This window comes from Schizophyllum commune, assembly GCF_000143185.2.
Source record: "Schizophyllum commune H4-8 unplaced genomic scaffold SCHCOscaffold_6, whole genome shotgun sequence".
Lineage (NCBI taxonomy): Eukaryota > Fungi > Basidiomycota > Agaricomycetes > Agaricales > Schizophyllaceae > Schizophyllum > Schizophyllum commune.
Window position 1 is genome coordinate 1,896,600 of NW_026089543.1, and position 16,578 is coordinate 1,913,177.

Consider the following 16,578-nt stretch of genomic DNA (forward strand, 5'->3'; position numbering starts at 1 on the left):
CGTGCGAGTCTAAGTGCGCGCGCTGCCCCGCTTCCCCCCGCCTTCCCCTCACTTCTCCGCCCTTCCCCTCGACTTCGCGCCGCATACGCCTCACGCTCCGCACTTCTGCAAGCTTCGTCCACTTCTACGACCTCGCACGCGTATAGTCTATCGCAATGGCAGGAGGCGTCGACGTCGGGACCTCGTTGGCCGCGAGTAGGCGGCAGGCGCTCTCGGGGAAATCAGGATGGGTACGTGGGACGACTGAGTATAGCGCGAGGGAAGGAAGCTGACGGCGGTGGACAGGCAGGAATCATGGAGAACAGGAGGGTGTTCTTGATCGCGGTTTTCGCATCGTTGGGTGGATTGTGCGTTTCTAGTTATCTCGTCGTTGATCCTCTTGCTAATGGCTTTTCAGGCTCTATGGTACGCCTGCTTCATCCTAGCGAATGGCGCCGAGCTCATCATGTTCTCGATTCTCAGGCTACAACCAGGGCGTCTTCAGCAGCGTCCTGCAAATGACCTCGTTCAAGAACCGCATGGGCGATGATGCGACTGACTCGGGCAAGAAAGGCTGGCTCGTTGCCATCCTGGAGCTCGGGGCTTGGTTTGGTGTCTTGTTGACCGGTGCGTTACGGACGATGAGGAGATGAGCCTAAGCTTATACTCCGGTGCCCGCAGGTCCTCTTGCGGACAAGTTCTCGCGCAAATATACCATCGTGTTGGCGGTCATTGTGTTCAGCGTCGGCGTCATCGTGCAAACCGCCGCGAAGGGACCGGACTCAATCTACGGAGGTGCGTGTGCCACCTAGCATTGTTGGACGTGTCACTAAGCGACCTTCCTCCAGGCCGATTTGTTACTGGTCTCGGCGTTGGTTCACTCAGCATGTGTGTTCCGCTCTACAACGCAGAGTACTCGCCTCCCGAGCTGCGTGGCAGTCTTGTCGCGCTTCAGCAGCTTTCCATCACCTTTGGAATCATGATCTCCTACTGGATTGACTACGGGATGAAGTGCGTCTGCCAGCCTTATGGTCACCACCAATAGCGCGTACTCACATCTGCATCAGCTACATTGGCGGTACCGGGGAAGGCCAGTCTGAGGCGGCGTGGAGGCTTCCACTTGCTCTGCAGCTGGTTCCGGCACTGGTGCTGGGTGTAGGAATCCTGTTTATGCCATTCTCCCCGAGATGGCTCGTCAACAAGGGACGCGACGAGGAAGCCGTGCAGGTGCTTTGCCGTGCGCGTAATTTACCAGCGGATTCGGACCTCATCCAGATCGAATTTTTGTGCGTGTTCAATATATCCCTCGGTTTTTTTGCCAGTATATGCTGACGATTTTGTATAGGGAGATCAAGGCTCAGCGCATGTTCGACGTCGAGACCTCGCAGAGGATGTTCCCCAACTTCCAGGACGGGTCGTTCAAGTCGGAGTTCAAGCTTGGGTTCTATGGCTATCTGAGCTTACTTACGAACCGAAGTGCGTACTAGCTCTCCGCTGTCCTTCTACTTCGCTGACTGACCTTTTTCAGACCTTCTCTACCGAGTTGTTCTCGCCGCTGGGTATGTCTTATTCACTTCCGACTCGCTATCCAGCCCGATCTAAACGCTTCCCACAGAACCATGTTCTTCCAACAGTGGACCGGCGTGAACGCCATCCTTTACTATGCCCCCGCCATCTTTGAGTCCCTCGGTCTCACTGGCAACACGATCGGCTTGCTAGCCACTGGCGTCGTCGGCATTGTCATGTTCCTCGCGACCATCCCCGCCGTCATCTGGGTCGACCAGCTTGGAAGGAAGCCCGTGTTGGTCTCGGGCGCGTTCTTGATGTTCGCGTGCCATCTGATCGTAGCGGTATTGACGGGCCTGTATCATGATTCGTGGCCTAGGTGAGCGATGCGAGGGCTGCAAGTAAGGCAATGGAGTTGACGAGAGCCTCTACAGTCATTCTGCGGCAGGCTGGGCAGCTTGTGTGATGGTTTGGATCTTCTCGATCGCCTTTGGGTACAGCTGGGGTGAGTGCCGTGCAGGCAGAGGTACGGCTCGAGATACTGACCCTTCATTGCAGGACCTTGCTCGTGGATCCTGATCTCAGAGGTGTGGCCTCTGAGCGTCCGCGGCAAGGGCGTTTCGATCGCTGCCAGCTCCAACTGGATGAACAACTTCATCGGTACGAGGTCCTTATGATCGACGTTCATTCGTCTCTTACTCATTCATTCCAGTCGGGCAAGTCACGCCCACGATGTTGGACAACCTCGGCTTCGGGACGTTCGTGTTCTTCGGCGTACGTACCTCCTGATGGTACTCTTCTTCGCATGCTGACCAGGATCGCACTCTAGGCTTTTTCACTCGCCGGCGGGCTTTTCATCCTGCTCTTCGTGCCAGAGACTAAGGGTCTTTCTCTTGAGGTATGCGTTCATTCCTCCCGCGTCATCCGTACGGTCGCTAACGCCCACTCAAGGAAATGGAGAACGTAATGGGCAACACTGGAAACTTGGCGCTGGAGGACCAGAAGCGGCTGGAGGATATTCATAGGCGGTTGGGTCTCGTTGACGACGTTCGCGAGCAGGACAACCTGAACGAGAAGTTCTGAGATTATCTTCTGTGATTATCTAGTACGGTCATGCCATTGTATTTCTACATCTTTTCTCTGATGATAATGATGAACGCTCTGTAAGCGAAGCAACTTCGATCGAACTAAGGGTCAAGAATTCCTTATGTATAGCATGAGCCAATCCGCCCTCGCCTCCTGCAGGACCGTCATATCGTAAGGATGTGCCAGCGTCCCTATATCCAGGACACGCAAGGTACCCCGGCGCGACAGCACCATCCTGTCCAGCGACCTTTGGGGGTCGCCCCAGCACGTCCCCAATGACAGATCTTGGAGGCGCGGGAGATGGTGTCTGTCCTCGTCGATGATCATCATCTCCGCGAACCAGCCAGGGACAGTCGTCTCCTTTGCTGACAGCTGCTCTAGATCCTGGAAGTGATCCAGGGCGATGAGATTGGCAAGATGCATCACTCTCCCGGTGAAGGAAAGGCGCTTGAGCCTGGCGCGAGATGCGACGAGCATGTGGCTAACGTCGGACCAGAAACCGGCTTGCACGTCAGATGGGCTACGTCGAATATCTTCTACAGAGAGATGGCGCAGACGTGGTGCCTGCAGGTGCTGGATAACTTCGACGCACGGGTCCGCGAGCTGGAACCACACTTCGACCAATAAAGTATGCAGATTCCGAGCGACCACGACCGGCAGCCCTCTTATGTCTTCGGTCGGTTCGTGGCCCGTCGCCACTCCTAGCAAAGCCACATGGAGTATCTCCAGCTGTGCGCAGCCCTGCAGTACCGCGAGCACTTCAGCGGGGGTGCGATATCCCTGCAAGCTCAGGTCCCGTAGATCTTGCGAGATTCCCCGTATGAAGTTGCGTACATGGGCAGGCGTGTGGCTTTCGCGCCCGAACGTCAATCGCCGTACATGCCCCGATGATGTAACCCACTGCTCATACATACGCTGCGTGGTAGGGACGAATGTTGAGCGGAAGAACAGAAACGTCGAACCAGGCGCAGAGGTCGAGAACAAACTGGCAAGATGGTCCCGCGTGAGCCCGTCTGGGTAAAGGATAAGTTCGCGCCACCTGTGCGCATTCGCCATAATGGGTTGAAGAAATTGGGTGTGCGATGGATGTTCAAGCCCTTGCTTTTTTATCTCTTGCAATCCCGTCGTGTCGATGTGAACGGTCAGCGCACGGTTACCGGAGTGCTTCACGTGCAGCTCCGCCCAGCGGACCTGCCTGGAGCTGTCGAAGTCATCGATGAGGATCCTTTGCCAAAGACCGGCATCGCCCTCGGCCGCGGCCTTCCACTTCTTGCATACGGCGAGCAGGACAGCGGGTGCGCGATACTTTGTTTGATAACCGCGCGCACGGCGCTCACGTAGTACGAGATGCCGGTCGACATGCGCATTTTCGGTAAACAGCCAGTCAGGACCGACGGGGGGAAGGGTGTATTGGAAGACATGGCAGAGGATCTCTAGAGGGAGTCGATGCACGGGGGTAGCGCGAGATGGGTGCGACTGTGTTTCGGTCGCGTACGTTTGCCCCGACCCAACGTTACGAGCAGGATCCTTCTTGCTCGCCTATACAGGGTGTGAGATCATGCAGGATACTTGGGAATTTGAACATACGCGCGGCATATTTCAAGACTTCGAGAAGAGACCAGATCCAGTGCGTCCGTAGGACACCTTTTTTTGGATTGCGTACAAGGCTGGGATTTAGTGGCACGCCAGTCTAACCAGCTAAATGCACGAAGGGGGCGCACACGACCGGGATATTTTCAAGGCTTGACCAGGCTGCGTGAGAGAGAATACTGTACTGATGAGGGTAAGTATGAAAGGGACGTCGGCATCGATGCGAAGAGGCGTCCGGTCACATGCCTACATACTTGAGGGTAGGTCACACGTACTCTGGCACTGACTGCGAAGATACATGGATGGGCGGTAGATCCTCGTGAGCTTGCACCTACAGCTCGGTTGCCGGCTACTGCGCTGAGGTTTCCGACTTACGCGCTTCTAAGTACAAGTAATCAGATATGTATATATAATCGTGATACATGTTCTACAAGATGGGGCGGTTCGTTTATCGCACATCTAGTCGTAGCCAAGGAGGCCGTCTAGTAGCTTCCCTTGGGTCCATGCACGCCCCAGCCCTGCATGATGAAGAAAATCCTGTCGCACGATATGCATCAGTCAGGCTTTCCATAGCACGGACAGCCGCACTCACCACTTCAGCCGATCCGGGCGGAAGATGTGGAATAGGACGAGCCAGATGGCTGGGGATGCGTGGTCAGCATCATTCAAACAACATTCTCACGCGCAGCCTCGCGAGTGTGCGAGATGTACGCAGATTCGAGCACACCACACGCAGAACCTCGGGTGTACGCGCAAATGTCACTCGACACTCACTCAACTCCGCATACGTGAAGAACCCCAAGGCGCCGCCCTTAGCTCCGCGCTTGACGAACCGGACGCAGTCGACCCAGAGCTTCATGTCCTTGGGAAGCGGGCGCGCGTCCGGGTCGAGGAGGAGGGTGAGGAGGATGCGGGTGTCTGGGCGGTGGAGGTTAGCGATGCGGTGCGAGGAGTCAGCGATGCGGTGCGAGGAGTCAGCGATGCGGTGCGAGGAGCGGACGTTGAGGGAGAGTGCAGATATTGAGGGTGACTCACAGATTCCGATGTGGCTGGAAGCGAGGGGGAAGTATGTCAGTATCGAGAGTAGAGGATCATTACGCCGGAGCAACGTACAAGTGACCGCTGCGAAAGTTCATCAGTAACTGACGTAGATCAGGAAATCGGCGAGCAAACGTACACTGTCCCGATGGCGTTCATATACGCAGAGTTCGTCATCAAGACGGACCAGTCCTCGGTTGAGAAGTTCTGGAGATAGAGATCCGGGCGCTGGAGAGCGACGTCAGGTTACGCTCGTCTACGACGTCAGGCCACGCTCGTCCACAACGACGTGGGACTGGGCGACAAAAGATACGGCTTGTTTTCTAAAGAAACATGATAAGCGCACCTGGTAGCCTTCAGGGAAGATCTCGTCTGCCTCCTCGAAGAAATCGACGCTCGGTTTGTTGAAGCCCGTGGCGAGGATGACGACGGCGGCCTCGACGAGCTCGGGCTCGGACTCCTTGGACGCGCCCTGGAGAGAAGTTAAAGATCAACACCTTCGTCGCGCTGTATACGGTCCACCAGCTCACCTTCTTCTTGACCAGCACACCCTTCCCGCTCTCCTCCATCCCCTGCGTCGCCGCGCGCACATACTCAACCCTCCCCTCCCTCACATGCCCCAAAAACTCATCATTCACCACCGGCGTCCCCTCAAACACGCCCCGCCCATCATCTGGCACCATCCACGCCAGGTCCTTCCCATAATGAAACCGCCGCAGCCACGCCTCCCAGACCCAGCTCAGCGGCATCTCCCGCCCGAACGGCTGCGCCGCCAGCAGCGTGTCGACCGCAACGTTCCGCGGGATGATCCACTTGTCCGAGCGCGCGAGCATGGTGACGGGGCCCGCGAGCGCGACGCCCTTGGCGAGGACGGTCTCGCACGCCTCGACGCCCGAGGCGCCGGAGCCGACGACGACGACGCGCTTGCCCGCGAGCACGTCCGCGGACGCGGCGTCGAGCTCGGAGGAGTGGAGGACGGTGGCCCTGTGCGCCGCGCCTGCGTGCTTCTCGCCGTCGCCGTCCTGCGAGGTGGTCCAGTCCCGCGCCCACTCGGGGACGCGGGGCGCGCCGCAGGTGCCGACGTTGACGATGACGGCGTCGTAGAGCACGGAGTCGTCGTTGTTGACGATCCAGGTGCGGCGGGAGGGGTCGCCCTCGGGTGCGGGGCCGCGCCTGACGGAGGTGACGGGGGTGGAGAACCTAGTGCGCGCGTCGAGGTTGTATTCGTGCCAGATGCGGGCGATCTCGCCGAGGATCTCGTCGCGGTGGGGGAAGGCGCGACTCCAGAGGACGGCTGCGGCACGATGAGGGTCGGTGTCGGGCGGCAGAGTCAGATGCACTCACCAGGGTGGAAGCGGTACATGATGGAGTTGATCTGCAGGCCGCTGGTGCTGTTGACATGCGCCCATATGCCGCCAAGGCCCTTCTCGCGAGACTGCGCCTCGAAGATGGTCACCTCGAAGTTGTGTGCGATGCAGTGCCTGTAGGATATCGCGTGTCAGTGAACAGTCAATGAGTCAGGAGCTACGGGGAGTGCGAGAACGATTGATTTGACAGAGGAGCCTGTGAGCGCGTTGAAAGATCTTCACTCACGCCGCACTGGAAACGCCTGTCAGACCCGCACCGACGACTGCGATCCTACCGAACGGTTGCTTCGGCGACTCCTTCGACCTCGGCCTCGGCGGCTTGAACAGCGCGATGATCGCGACCTGGATCGCAATGTAGAAGGTGTGCCAGATATACTGGAGCAGCTTGTAGGGGTTCAGCAGAGTCCATATACTAGCGTAGTCGCTGGTCGCTTGCGAGAGCGCAGCAGCTGCGAGGTGGAAGGTGTTGGGGACGTCTGTCGACCGCTTGAGGTCGTCCTTGATCTCGTCTATGTGCACTTCGCCGGCATTGTCGACGTGCTTGCCGTTGGCGATGATTTTGTCGGCGTTGCTAGCCATGTTGCGCCGTGAAGGGAATGCATTGTGCGCGGCGACGGGAGTATATAGGGAAGAGATGACGCGTGACGTCAGTAGTGACCCTGCGTCCATCACAGGCAGGTGATTTTCGGTAACCCGCAAAGACTCTGCGGCGCGCCAGCCCACATGTTCATGGTCATCCAGCCTCGATATCGGTCCAAGTCACACGGGCGACAGAAACAGAGAGCGCGCATACAAATCTTAGTACAGATGTCAACATGAGTCAGGAATGTCTTTCTGAAGCGGCGGTGGAGCTTGGTTCGAACTCGGACGACGTTGCGGCAATTACCGACAGGTCCAACGCAGCGAGTTGAAACTCCGTCTTGCTCCTGGACACTCATGAAGGGCATTGACTGTAGCTTGGCACATCGAAAAGCCACCCCATGCATAGATGCTGAACGTGTCGAGTCAATACATCTGCTTCCCCATGCAGACTGTCTGATCAACTTCGCAAGCGGCATCCGCCGAACAGCTGTACGCACGAGTCCTGTGCATGATCGATGCCTTCTGCATCTACCAGCATGACACCTGCAGCTGAGGAGATCGGAGCGAAAGAGGACTACGCCCTTTACATTGTACGCTGTGAGTATTGCCCCGGGAGAAAGCCCACATCCGTTGACCTGATCGTGTCCGCAGGTGAGGGCCTCCCTCGCATTGCGACGTGGCGGAAAACTGTCCGCCCAGTATACGCCAAATTCAAGGTCCGCGGTGAAAACAGCCAGAAGCGCTTCCTTGACAGCGCCTCGGCTATTGGTGCACCCGTAATCTTGTGAGTACTGTCGACTTCATAATTAGCACTCACCATTGACGACTGTACTCGCAGGCCTGCGAAGGCCGACTTGGTTCTGTGTATACAGCTCTATGTGCAACGCTTCTTGAGCGATAAATGCCTCGCGACGACAGAGGTGAGTATTGATGCCCTTCTTTCCGATGAATTCTATACCGGTGCGTTGGTCACAATGTTCGTGATTATCGTTCTGCTCAAGATGCACGTTTCAGTCATCCTTAGCCCCGAACATCCTCAAATTCGAGGGATGGAGAAGACGCTGATAACTCTGAACGTCGCGACGGGGACATTGGACTCCGATGAACTGGAGAGGCTGGCTGAGGCGTTTGCGGTGCACAAGAAATGGTCAAGAATGGTCAGCTGCGTGAAGCCCTTGCTCGAGATTGGCGGCGCCGTGGCGGAGGCAAGTTTTCTTAGCAATAACACATGGTACCGCTCTCTCAGCGCTCCCCTCAGGTGAATCCTCTCGCGAAGATGGTACTTTCGGTGCTGGAAACGGGGATCAATGTAAGTGACCCGTGACACGATCGTCTGCCCTGCGCTAATCGAAGGCAGCAACTCGACGAGAGGTTGAAGCGCCTCGACGCTATTCACGATTTACTCGATGCGATCGCCGATGCGGGCCGACGGGTATATGCGCAAGACGAGCCACACTATCGCAGCAAGCGCCAAGTGCAGTTGAAGACCCGCGACATACTTTTGGGAGAAATCCACGATGCACTCGTGTACCTTCGCCCGCTGTCCGCCGCTTCCGCAGGTACGTCGCTTCTCGCTGGAGTCTATCCGCCTACAGACCTGTTTAGCTCGTCGGTCCTCATCCCACGTCGAATCCCGCATCCACGAATTCAAGAAGCGAATCTCGACGTTCATGGACGATTTCGAAAGCAAGGGAAGCGTTGACACGCAAGTAGCGGTTTTCACCATACTCGAAGAGATGCGTGAGTTGGTGATACGTCTTGCTGATATGCCTTTTGATTATGACCTCGTAGGCCTTGACAAACTCCCATACGCGCGCGGCGTGCGAGCCGAGCCAAGCAAGCGGTGCTTGCCCGGGACACGCGTTGAGTTACTTCAGAAAATTCAAGATTGGGCTCTCAGCCCCGTCGCCAACCGTGTATTCCTACTTCAAGGTACCGCTGGCAGGGGGAAAACCGCTGTCGCTCATACAGTGGCACTGTCCTTGCAAGAGGCTGGTTTTGTTGCGCCCTTTTTCGCGTTTAATAGGTACGACCAGGAACGCGCTGCACACCAGCTCCTGCCAACACTGGCCAGACAACTCGCGGAGCGAAACAAACTGTACAGCCAGTACCTATGCGATCAGCCGCCTTCGCAGCTAGAAAGTCGCGATTCCGCGACTCAGGCTCGGTGTTTAATCCGCGGGGGCTTGGGAGACTGTACCGTCGGCACTCCCATAGTGTTCGTTATAGACGCGCTTGATGAGTGCTCTGATGCACGCCTGCAAGCCGAAGATCGAAGGAGCATGCTACAGTGTCTGCGCGATTGTCTTGTCGACTCCCAACTTCCCTCGAACGTCCGGTTCTTCCTTACCTACCGCCCGGACGAGGATATACTTGAGTGTTTGGCCCAGCCGAGCATGCAAGCCACGCGACTATCCATCGACAAGGTCAACGACACTGACTGCGACATACGCGCGTTCGTCGAGTCCAAGCTTGCGGGCACACATTTCAGCGGCCAGGTCGACGTAGTCGCACGCGCGGCGCAGACGTTGTTTCAGAGCGCGGCGGTGCTCTGCCTGGAGCTAACTAAAGTCAACAGCCCAAGAACCGTCGTGTTTCCACGCGAGCTCATGCGACGCATCATGGAGAATCCCGGGCAGCCGTTGTACGAGACTTATCGTGCCATTCTCGAAGCCCACTTCGACACGACTAGCGCGGCTGTCATAGCTATCCTTCGCCAACTCCTAGGCTGGGTATTTGTGATGCAGAGCCCTCAACCGTACGCCGTGTTCCGAAGCATAGCCAAGGTGCATCTGGCGAACGTCGATGACCTTGACTTCGTATTTCTCGGCCTTGGATCTCTGTTGACGGGGGTTACTCCTGCCAGCGCAGACCCTGTTCAACCGCTGCATACGTCATTTCGCGATTTTATCCTCGACGATACGCAAAGCCAGCCGTTCTCTCTGGGAAACGATCTTGCGGCGGCACATGCGGAGGTCGCTTATGCCTGCTTACGGATCATGAACGATCCTATTGTAGGCGTCAGATTCAACATACTCAAATTAACCAGATCATTCGTCTTGAAGCGACATATTCATGACCTGGAACAGCGCGTGTCCAACTATATCTCGTCAGCGCTTCGGTACGCCTGCGAGCACAGCCATGTGCATCTCTCGGACGGTGCTGTCCAGTCTTCAGGTGTTCCTGGTGGAAGTTCGGGGAGCCTATACTGATATATCTTCTACAGGCTTGCCGTTTGTTCGGGAATTCACTATATTTCTGAAGCGTAACTTTCTGTTTTGGCTCGAGACGTGCAGCTGGACCGGCCTCTCGTTCCAACCCGCTAAGCTCCTCCAACATATCTCGACAGCAGCCCAGGTTTGTCTAATTCGGTACCGCGCAATCAACCTAACGCAACGACGTAGCGATTCAAGGTGGCTGATCTACACGACTTTGCCGTCGATTGTATCAGGTTCGAGGAATACTTTCAAGAAGCCATATCACAATCGCCTCCTCAAGCGTATGTCAGCGGTTTGAAGTTGGCTCCTCGCAGCTCGCGAGTTGGTAGACTTTACCGAGCTCGCTTCTCTGTTCCTATAAATATCTCAGGACATGCGCGGACGCGAGGCTGGCCGGGCATCAAACCCAAGGTCTTTTGGCAAGACAAAAGAGCTCCATCGGCAGAATGCGGTCCCTTTCCCAAGCCCATCCTCCTACTATGCCGGGTGAATGGCATGGTCTTCGATACTCCCGACATGCTAGTACGTATATGGAACGCAAGAATAGAAGCAAAATTAATGAAATGTTAGGCCGACGACTCAGATGATGCTGCGGCAACCCTCTGCGGCCTCGCATTCGCACCAGATGGAAAAACCTTGGCCTCTCTGTCTATGGACGGAACTATCCATATACGGGACAAGCAGACGTGTGGGGGGCCACAACGGAGTGAATTATGGAAAAGCGGGTCCACATCCTTGCGGCCTATGGTGTTCTCTCCTGACAGCAAATTAATCGCGGTCTCCGATGTGCGGACCATCCAGCTATGGGATGTACAAGATCGCCGGTGCATCGCGCAGTTGCGAGTGCTTCACACCTTGTGCATTGCGTACTCCCCGGATGGCAAGTACATCGCATACGCATACGGTATCCTGGGGGAGCACAAAGTGTGGTTGTGGCATCTGGAGACGAGACATGTGGCTCAGGCAGGAAGTGCGCATGAGCGCCGCAGCGAAACGATCGTATGCGTAACGTTCTCCCCGGATAGCAGAACTCTGCTGTCGATCACACGCGGCGGTTCACTGCAGCTTTGGAATCTGGAATCACAGCAGTATCTTCCTATACCTTCGAATTTGTCTGAGATCTTCGAGGTTCCGGCATCACCGTTCACGCCTGCCGGACGCAGCGCCAAATCTCCGGAAGGTACGGACCAGGATTCGAAGGAGAGGATGCGGGCAGGTGGCGTTGCGAAGGGAGGGCCTGCTCTGCGTATGAGCACCAGAATCTTCGCGGACATGGACCCAGGCTCGGACGACGAACTCGGCGACGACGTCCGTGTCAAAGCTGCCTGGATTTTGTCCGACGGCGCTCGTGTCAGGACTTTGGAATCCTCGAAACACCGTCAAAAGATGGTGGAACGGGATGTAGATCTGCGACCAAAGCTGGAAGACCACCCACGCGCCTTCGACCAGATGACGTGCGCCACGTTCTCGTTGGATGGGAAGTTCATCGCAGTTGGCTTCTCGGGTGGCATAGTGCGTATCTGGGATGCAGAGACTCTGGTGCAAGTCGGCCAAGACCTGGAGGGGCACATAGATACGATCAACTCGGTCGCCTTCTCGCCGGACAGGAAGCGCGTTGCCTCCGGCTCCCAGGACGGTACGATGAGGATATGGGATGTGGAAACACAGCGGCAGTGTGGCGATGTCCTGAGGCTTCACTCAGATGAAATCACTTGCGTCGTGTTCTCCTCCGACGGCAAATACATCGTGACCGGCTCCGTCGACGGCACCGTACGGATATGGGACACTGTCGAAAAGCGTCAACTGGAGCATCATCTCGCACTCGACCACCAGGTCGACTGCGTCGCAATCTCGCCTGACGGGCTGCTCATCGCTTGCGGCTGCAGCGGAGATCCTACTTTGCGCATCTTCAGCATGGCGTGGGGCCTGCAGAGCTGGGGCAAACCGGTGTCTTCCAACCCACATGATGGGGTTGAATCCGTGGTGTTCTCCTCTGACGGAGGGCGCGTTGCGTACTGCTCCGGTCTGGCTGTGCATGTCCTGGACATGGAGACGCGGAGAGAGCTCGGACGCTACGTTCACAGCGGCGTCTGCTCAGTCGCCTTCGCGCTCGATGATTCGCACGTCGTCTTCGGGTCTCCCCGCAACTGCGTAGGAGTATGGAACACCGCGAGGAAAGGGGAGCGAGCGTGCACCTTCCTGCACGGCCCCACAGATTCAGTCGACTGTGTCGCGTCCTCGCGGCATGGGACGACCATTCTCTCCTGTTCCAGTGATCCCTTCGTTCGCCTTTGGGATTTAGCACGCCTACCATCGCCCTCATCCGACGACGGCGTCACTGGCCCTGGATCAGAAACGGCCCCACGAAACCTGCAGTTCCATATTCGGGAGAGCGGCGGATGGCTGTACCACATCAAGCACTCTACTTCTGATGTCCCTGCATGGCATCGTTATCAAAGCTCGTTGAACGACGAGAACTCCTCACCTTTTCTTTGGATCCCGCCCCGGCTCCGCCGGTTTATCCCGCGTATGTACTGCCCCGCCGCAAGGGGTGTCATATCTGCCTACCCGCCCTTCACCGTGTCGCTCGCCAACGAGAAGTGCATCGACGAGTGGGCCATCACGTATAAAGCGCCTCCGGATAGGAGGTTGGAGCAGGAGGACGAGGACGACGGAGGAGAATCTGGAATCAATGTGGTGTAATGAGGCGGAGAGGAGGAAGGGGACGGAAGGATACTTCGCGCACTTTGATCACTAGAATGGGTGAGTGCTGATAGCCACGCCTCAGTACGACCGCCACACCCCAGTCCGATCGCCACCCCTCGATATGATGCACTTGGAGTCGATACACGCGTTTCCATGAATGACAGGTTAACTTCGCGGACGGTGATGTGGGCAGAAAAGCGCTTGATTAGCGGAAGTTTGTATGCGGTGGCACGATTGCAGAAGAAACAAGGGCCACACACACTACGCTCTGTTTCAGTTCGCAGTCGAGACGCTGTTTTCGTCAGTACTCGCAAGTGCGTCTGGCACGCGCTCACCGTATGAGGTCCAAGCAGCGCTCACCGTGCGAGGGCCAGGCAGCGCTCGTCGTGCCCACCATAGTCCCAGGGGCCGCTCATCGCTCTTCGAGCAAGACGTGCCCAAGCATGCGAGGGTCCGCAAGAGTTACTGAAAGCGTGGGAGGGTCCGAAAGACTTGGCCAAACGCGCAAGGGTCCGCACAGCGCGCAAGGAATAGTGTTCGGCAATCCTGAGCGTCGCGGGCGAGTTAATCCTGAACGTCGCAGGCGCGTCGACCCTGAGCGTCGCGGGCGAGTTAATCCCGAGCGTCGCAGGTGCGTCAACCCTAAGCGTTGCGGGCGAATTACTGAGCGTCGCGCGCGAGTTCGAGTTCGAGATTGCGGCGTGGGAGTTTCTGTTGAGGTGTGTCGGCAAGTGCCGGTTGGGTTTACGAGACCACCTTGCCCGCCTTACCCCACCTTGCCTGCCTTTCCCCGCCGCTGGCTTTCCCCACCTCTGCTGGCTCCCCCACCGCTGGCTCCCTCCACCTCTCTTCCCTAGGCCTTTCACCGCTGGTTCCCCACCGCTCGCTTTCCCCCCTCGTCTCTTACCACTGGCTCCCTTTTTCCCCTCGCTTCCCTTCCCCCTTCTTCCCCTCTTCCCTTCCCCCTCCCCCGAGCCTTCACTCAGACAAACCGTCGAGTCGGAACAATCTCTCGATTTACAACCCCACCCGCGTGTTTAGTCTGCCCCACACGTAGAATAGTATATGCACGCGATATAGATACTTGTACATGCGATGTAGATACCTGTACACGCGACATTGAGACGCTCTCGTCGATCACGTCGTTGTGTGGCCTCGGCGCAAGAAGGCGTCCTCGGCGCAGACAACGTCGAGCGCTAGTCAACTGAGAGAGTAAGCGCTTGTGAATTGAGAGTAAGCCGCGCTCGTGAACTCTAACTCAGAGAGTAGAGACGCCGGGCGCTCGTCAACTTCGAGAACAGAGATAGCGAACGCTGTAATGCAGGCTGGGGAGGGAAAACGCTTACCGGACACGGGAGACAGGAAGCGTGCCAAGAAGAGAGAGACGTGAGAACGCGCCGCCGACGTGAGCGTCGCACACAACTTGCACAACGCGTGGCGTCGCCCCTCCCCCTCCCTCACTACCTTTCCCTTCCCCTCTCCATCCCTCTCCCCCATACCAAAGTAAGCCAAATCTCTCAATTCCACAAACACACATACACGCAATACTCATACACTTTCGCGCGATACTCATACACTACATATCTTCGGGACTCGAGTCCGTTGGTCGTATGCCTCGAGTCCGTTGGTCGTATATTTCGCTCCCTCCACCCGTCCACCGCTCTCATTCGCTCCCTTCGCCGTCAGGCGCTTTCCCGCCTACCACCCCCTCCTCCACGCCCACCCCCCTTCGCCGACAGGCGCATGCGAGGGGTGCGCGCTCCCTCCTCACCCCTCTCCCTCCCCCTCCCCCCCTCTCCCTTCCTCTCACCACCCCTCCCACCATCCCTCTACCGCCAGCACAGCACCTCATACTCCCGCACCACGTGCTCCTGCCCGCCGAAGGGCAGGTTCGCGCCGCCGCTGGGAGGGGGGGGTGGATTAGCGATGGGTTGGGTGGGGGAGCGTGATGGAGGGGGGATGGGAGGGGTTGGCGAGCGTGACGGGTGGGGGTGCGAGAAGGTGTGCGGGGTGGGCAGTGTGAGAAGGAAGCGAGGAGGGAACATACGAGGGTTGGGGCGCGCGATGAAGGATGTGCGAGCGTGTAGAAGGGGACGTGCGAGCGCGATGAAGGATGTGCGAGCGCGATGAAGGATGTGCGAGCGCGATGAAGGATGTGCGAGCGCGATGAAGGATGCGCGACCATATGAAGGATTCGTACGCGCCACCACGTGGAAAAACACCCAAACCAAACACCCAAACACCCAATCAAAACTCCACTCACAGATGCTCCCCCGTCTTCCCCGGCACCTTCACGCCGTTCACGACCCCGAGCGCGTGGTAGAGCTTCGCGCCGGAGGCTTCGTAGCTGGGTGGGGCGGGGTGGGTTAGTTTTTCTTTTCTTTCTTCTATTTCTTTTTTTTTTTTTTTTGGGGGGGGGGGGGGAGAAGAAGGGCGCAGCGACGAAGGTGCAGGGCAACAGCGCAGCGACGCCTCCTCTCAAACACGACGAAACAACCAAAGCCAAAAAAGTAATCAAGAAAAGAAATCAAAAAACACCCCACTCACCCGCCCTCCACGACCCTCCTCCCCTCCGGCAGCTTCCCGTCCCGCGCGGGCACCCACTCCATCTGATCAGGGAGGTACGGCAGGAGGTCGTACCGCCCGTTGTGGCTGAGCTCGCCCCCGCCGTAGGCGACGGCGGCGTACTAGAAAAGCAATATCGTTAGCACATCATCTTCGAAGGCCTTTCGGTCGTTTCGCTTCGAAAGCCCTTGGGTCGCGTCGTTTCGCATGGTCGGCATCGCTGCGCTCAAGACACAGGCTGATCGCTGCGCTCATGACACAGGCTGATCGCTGCGCCTATAGATCCACTTCGCTGCGCCTATGGATCCACTTCGCTGCACCTATAGATCCACTTCGCTTCGCTCAAGACACAGGCTGCTCCCCCTCTCGCGGCCACCGCTTCTCCCCCTCTCGCGGCCACCGCTTCTGCCCTCGCCTTCGCTCGCGCCGCCTTCCCCTCGCCGTCGCTCGCGGGCCTTCCCCTCGCCACGCGAATCCCTCCCCCTTCCCACCAAACACTTCGATATACAGCGACCCCCCACAGACCACTTCAAAACGACGATATCACGACCAAGACAGAACAGAAACACCCCACAACCGAGGCGGGGGAAGGGGGGGCGAGTCAAGGGTAAGGGGGGATCGCCAGCAGCCCGCTCCTCGAGAGCGCTTTGGAATCGCTCCCACCTCTTCCCCCAAACACCCCCCACCCCCCACGCGCAAGAAAGAGAACACGCACCGTCTGCAAATGCGCCCCCACCTTGCACGGGTGCACGCTATCGTCGAACAGCGCGCTGCCGATATAGACCGGCGAGCCGTCCACGTCAAAGCAGACGGGGGTGCCGAGGGTGGGGGGGTGGGTGCCTTTGGGTGTTTGTTAGTATAGGGGGGACGGGGTGAGGGGTTAGTTGTCGTTCGTGTATTTTGATATAGTGATGGTGTTTTTAGGAAGGGGAAAGGGGAAG

At 57.5% G+C, this 16,578-nt stretch overlaps 6 protein-coding genes across 6 annotated transcripts in view; 3 read left to right on the top strand and 3 right to left on the bottom strand.

The window, feature by feature from the left end:
• Positions 1 to 155: 155 nt before the first annotated feature.
• SCHCODRAFT_02701571 (general substrate transporter) lies at positions 156 to 2,568 on the top strand (the record flags this gene model as incomplete). Its single annotated transcript, XM_050346947.1, has 15 exons — positions 156 to 230; positions 286 to 347; positions 398 to 405; positions 463 to 606; positions 661 to 774; positions 828 to 990; positions 1,047 to 1,265; positions 1,325 to 1,455; positions 1,508 to 1,538; positions 1,595 to 1,864; positions 1,920 to 1,990; positions 2,044 to 2,145; positions 2,198 to 2,259; positions 2,315 to 2,383; positions 2,437 to 2,568. The coding sequence occupies 15 exons, from the start codon at positions 156 to 158 to the stop codon at positions 2,566 to 2,568; spliced, it is 1,653 nt and encodes a 550-aa protein (XP_050200164.1).
• SCHCODRAFT_02542815 (uncharacterized protein) lies at positions 2,496 to 4,359 on the bottom strand. Its single transcript, XM_003031627.3, has 2 exons — positions 4,159 to 4,359; positions 2,496 to 4,110 (listed from the first exon to the last, which is right to left on the bottom strand). Exons 1-2 carry the CDS (start codon positions 4,165 to 4,167, stop codon positions 2,680 to 2,682), a joined length of 1,440 nt encoding a protein of 479 aa, XP_003031673.1. The 5' UTR covers positions 4,168 to 4,359; the 3' UTR covers positions 2,496 to 2,679.
• Positions 4,360 to 4,547: 188 nt separating this feature from the next.
• On the bottom strand, positions 4,548 to 7,164 carry SCHCODRAFT_02626850 (FAD/NAD(P)-binding domain-containing protein). Its single transcript, XM_003031626.2, has 10 exons — positions 6,793 to 7,164; positions 6,544 to 6,680; positions 5,730 to 6,493; positions 5,546 to 5,671; positions 5,339 to 5,427; positions 5,275 to 5,283; positions 5,197 to 5,210; positions 4,936 to 5,079; positions 4,754 to 4,802; positions 4,548 to 4,698 (listed from the first exon to the last, which is right to left on the bottom strand). The coding sequence occupies exons 1-10, from the start codon at positions 7,143 to 7,145 to the stop codon at positions 4,644 to 4,646; spliced, it is 1,740 nt and encodes a 579-aa protein (XP_003031672.1). The 5' UTR covers positions 7,146 to 7,164; the 3' UTR covers positions 4,548 to 4,643.
• Positions 7,165 to 8,589: 1,425 nt separating this feature from the next.
• On the top strand, positions 8,590 to 9,436 carry SCHCODRAFT_02464202 (uncharacterized protein; the record flags this gene model as incomplete). The annotated part of the gene is made up of 2 exons (XM_050342639.1): positions 8,590 to 8,707; positions 8,754 to 9,436. Coding segments are annotated over 2 exons (801 nt in total), but the record flags the coding sequence as incomplete, so codon positions are not given.
• Positions 9,437 to 9,895: 459 nt separating this feature from the next.
• Positions 9,896 to 12,151, top strand: SCHCODRAFT_01126075 (WD40 repeat-like protein; the record flags this gene model as incomplete). Its single annotated transcript, XM_003032056.1, has 3 exons — positions 9,896 to 10,505; positions 10,553 to 10,777; positions 11,786 to 12,151. Coding segments are annotated over exons 1-3 (873 nt in total), but the record flags the coding sequence as incomplete, so codon positions are not given.
• A 2,425-nt stretch (positions 12,152 to 14,576) lies between these two features.
• Positions 14,577 to 16,578, bottom strand: part of SCHCODRAFT_02626853 (uncharacterized protein) — a 3,512-nt gene continuing 1,510 nt past the window's right edge. The window contains exons 3-6 of the mRNA XM_050345376.1: positions 16,353 to 16,477; positions 15,620 to 15,759; positions 15,336 to 15,419; positions 14,577 to 14,974 (exon numbers count right to left, since the gene is read on the bottom strand). Of these exons, the coding sequence (XP_050200166.1) occupies positions 14,902 to 14,974; positions 15,336 to 15,419; positions 15,620 to 15,759; positions 16,353 to 16,477 (422 nt within the window). The 3' untranslated portion in view covers positions 14,577 to 14,901. The remainder of the gene's footprint in view (positions 14,975 to 15,335; positions 15,420 to 15,619; positions 15,760 to 16,352; positions 16,478 to 16,578) is intronic.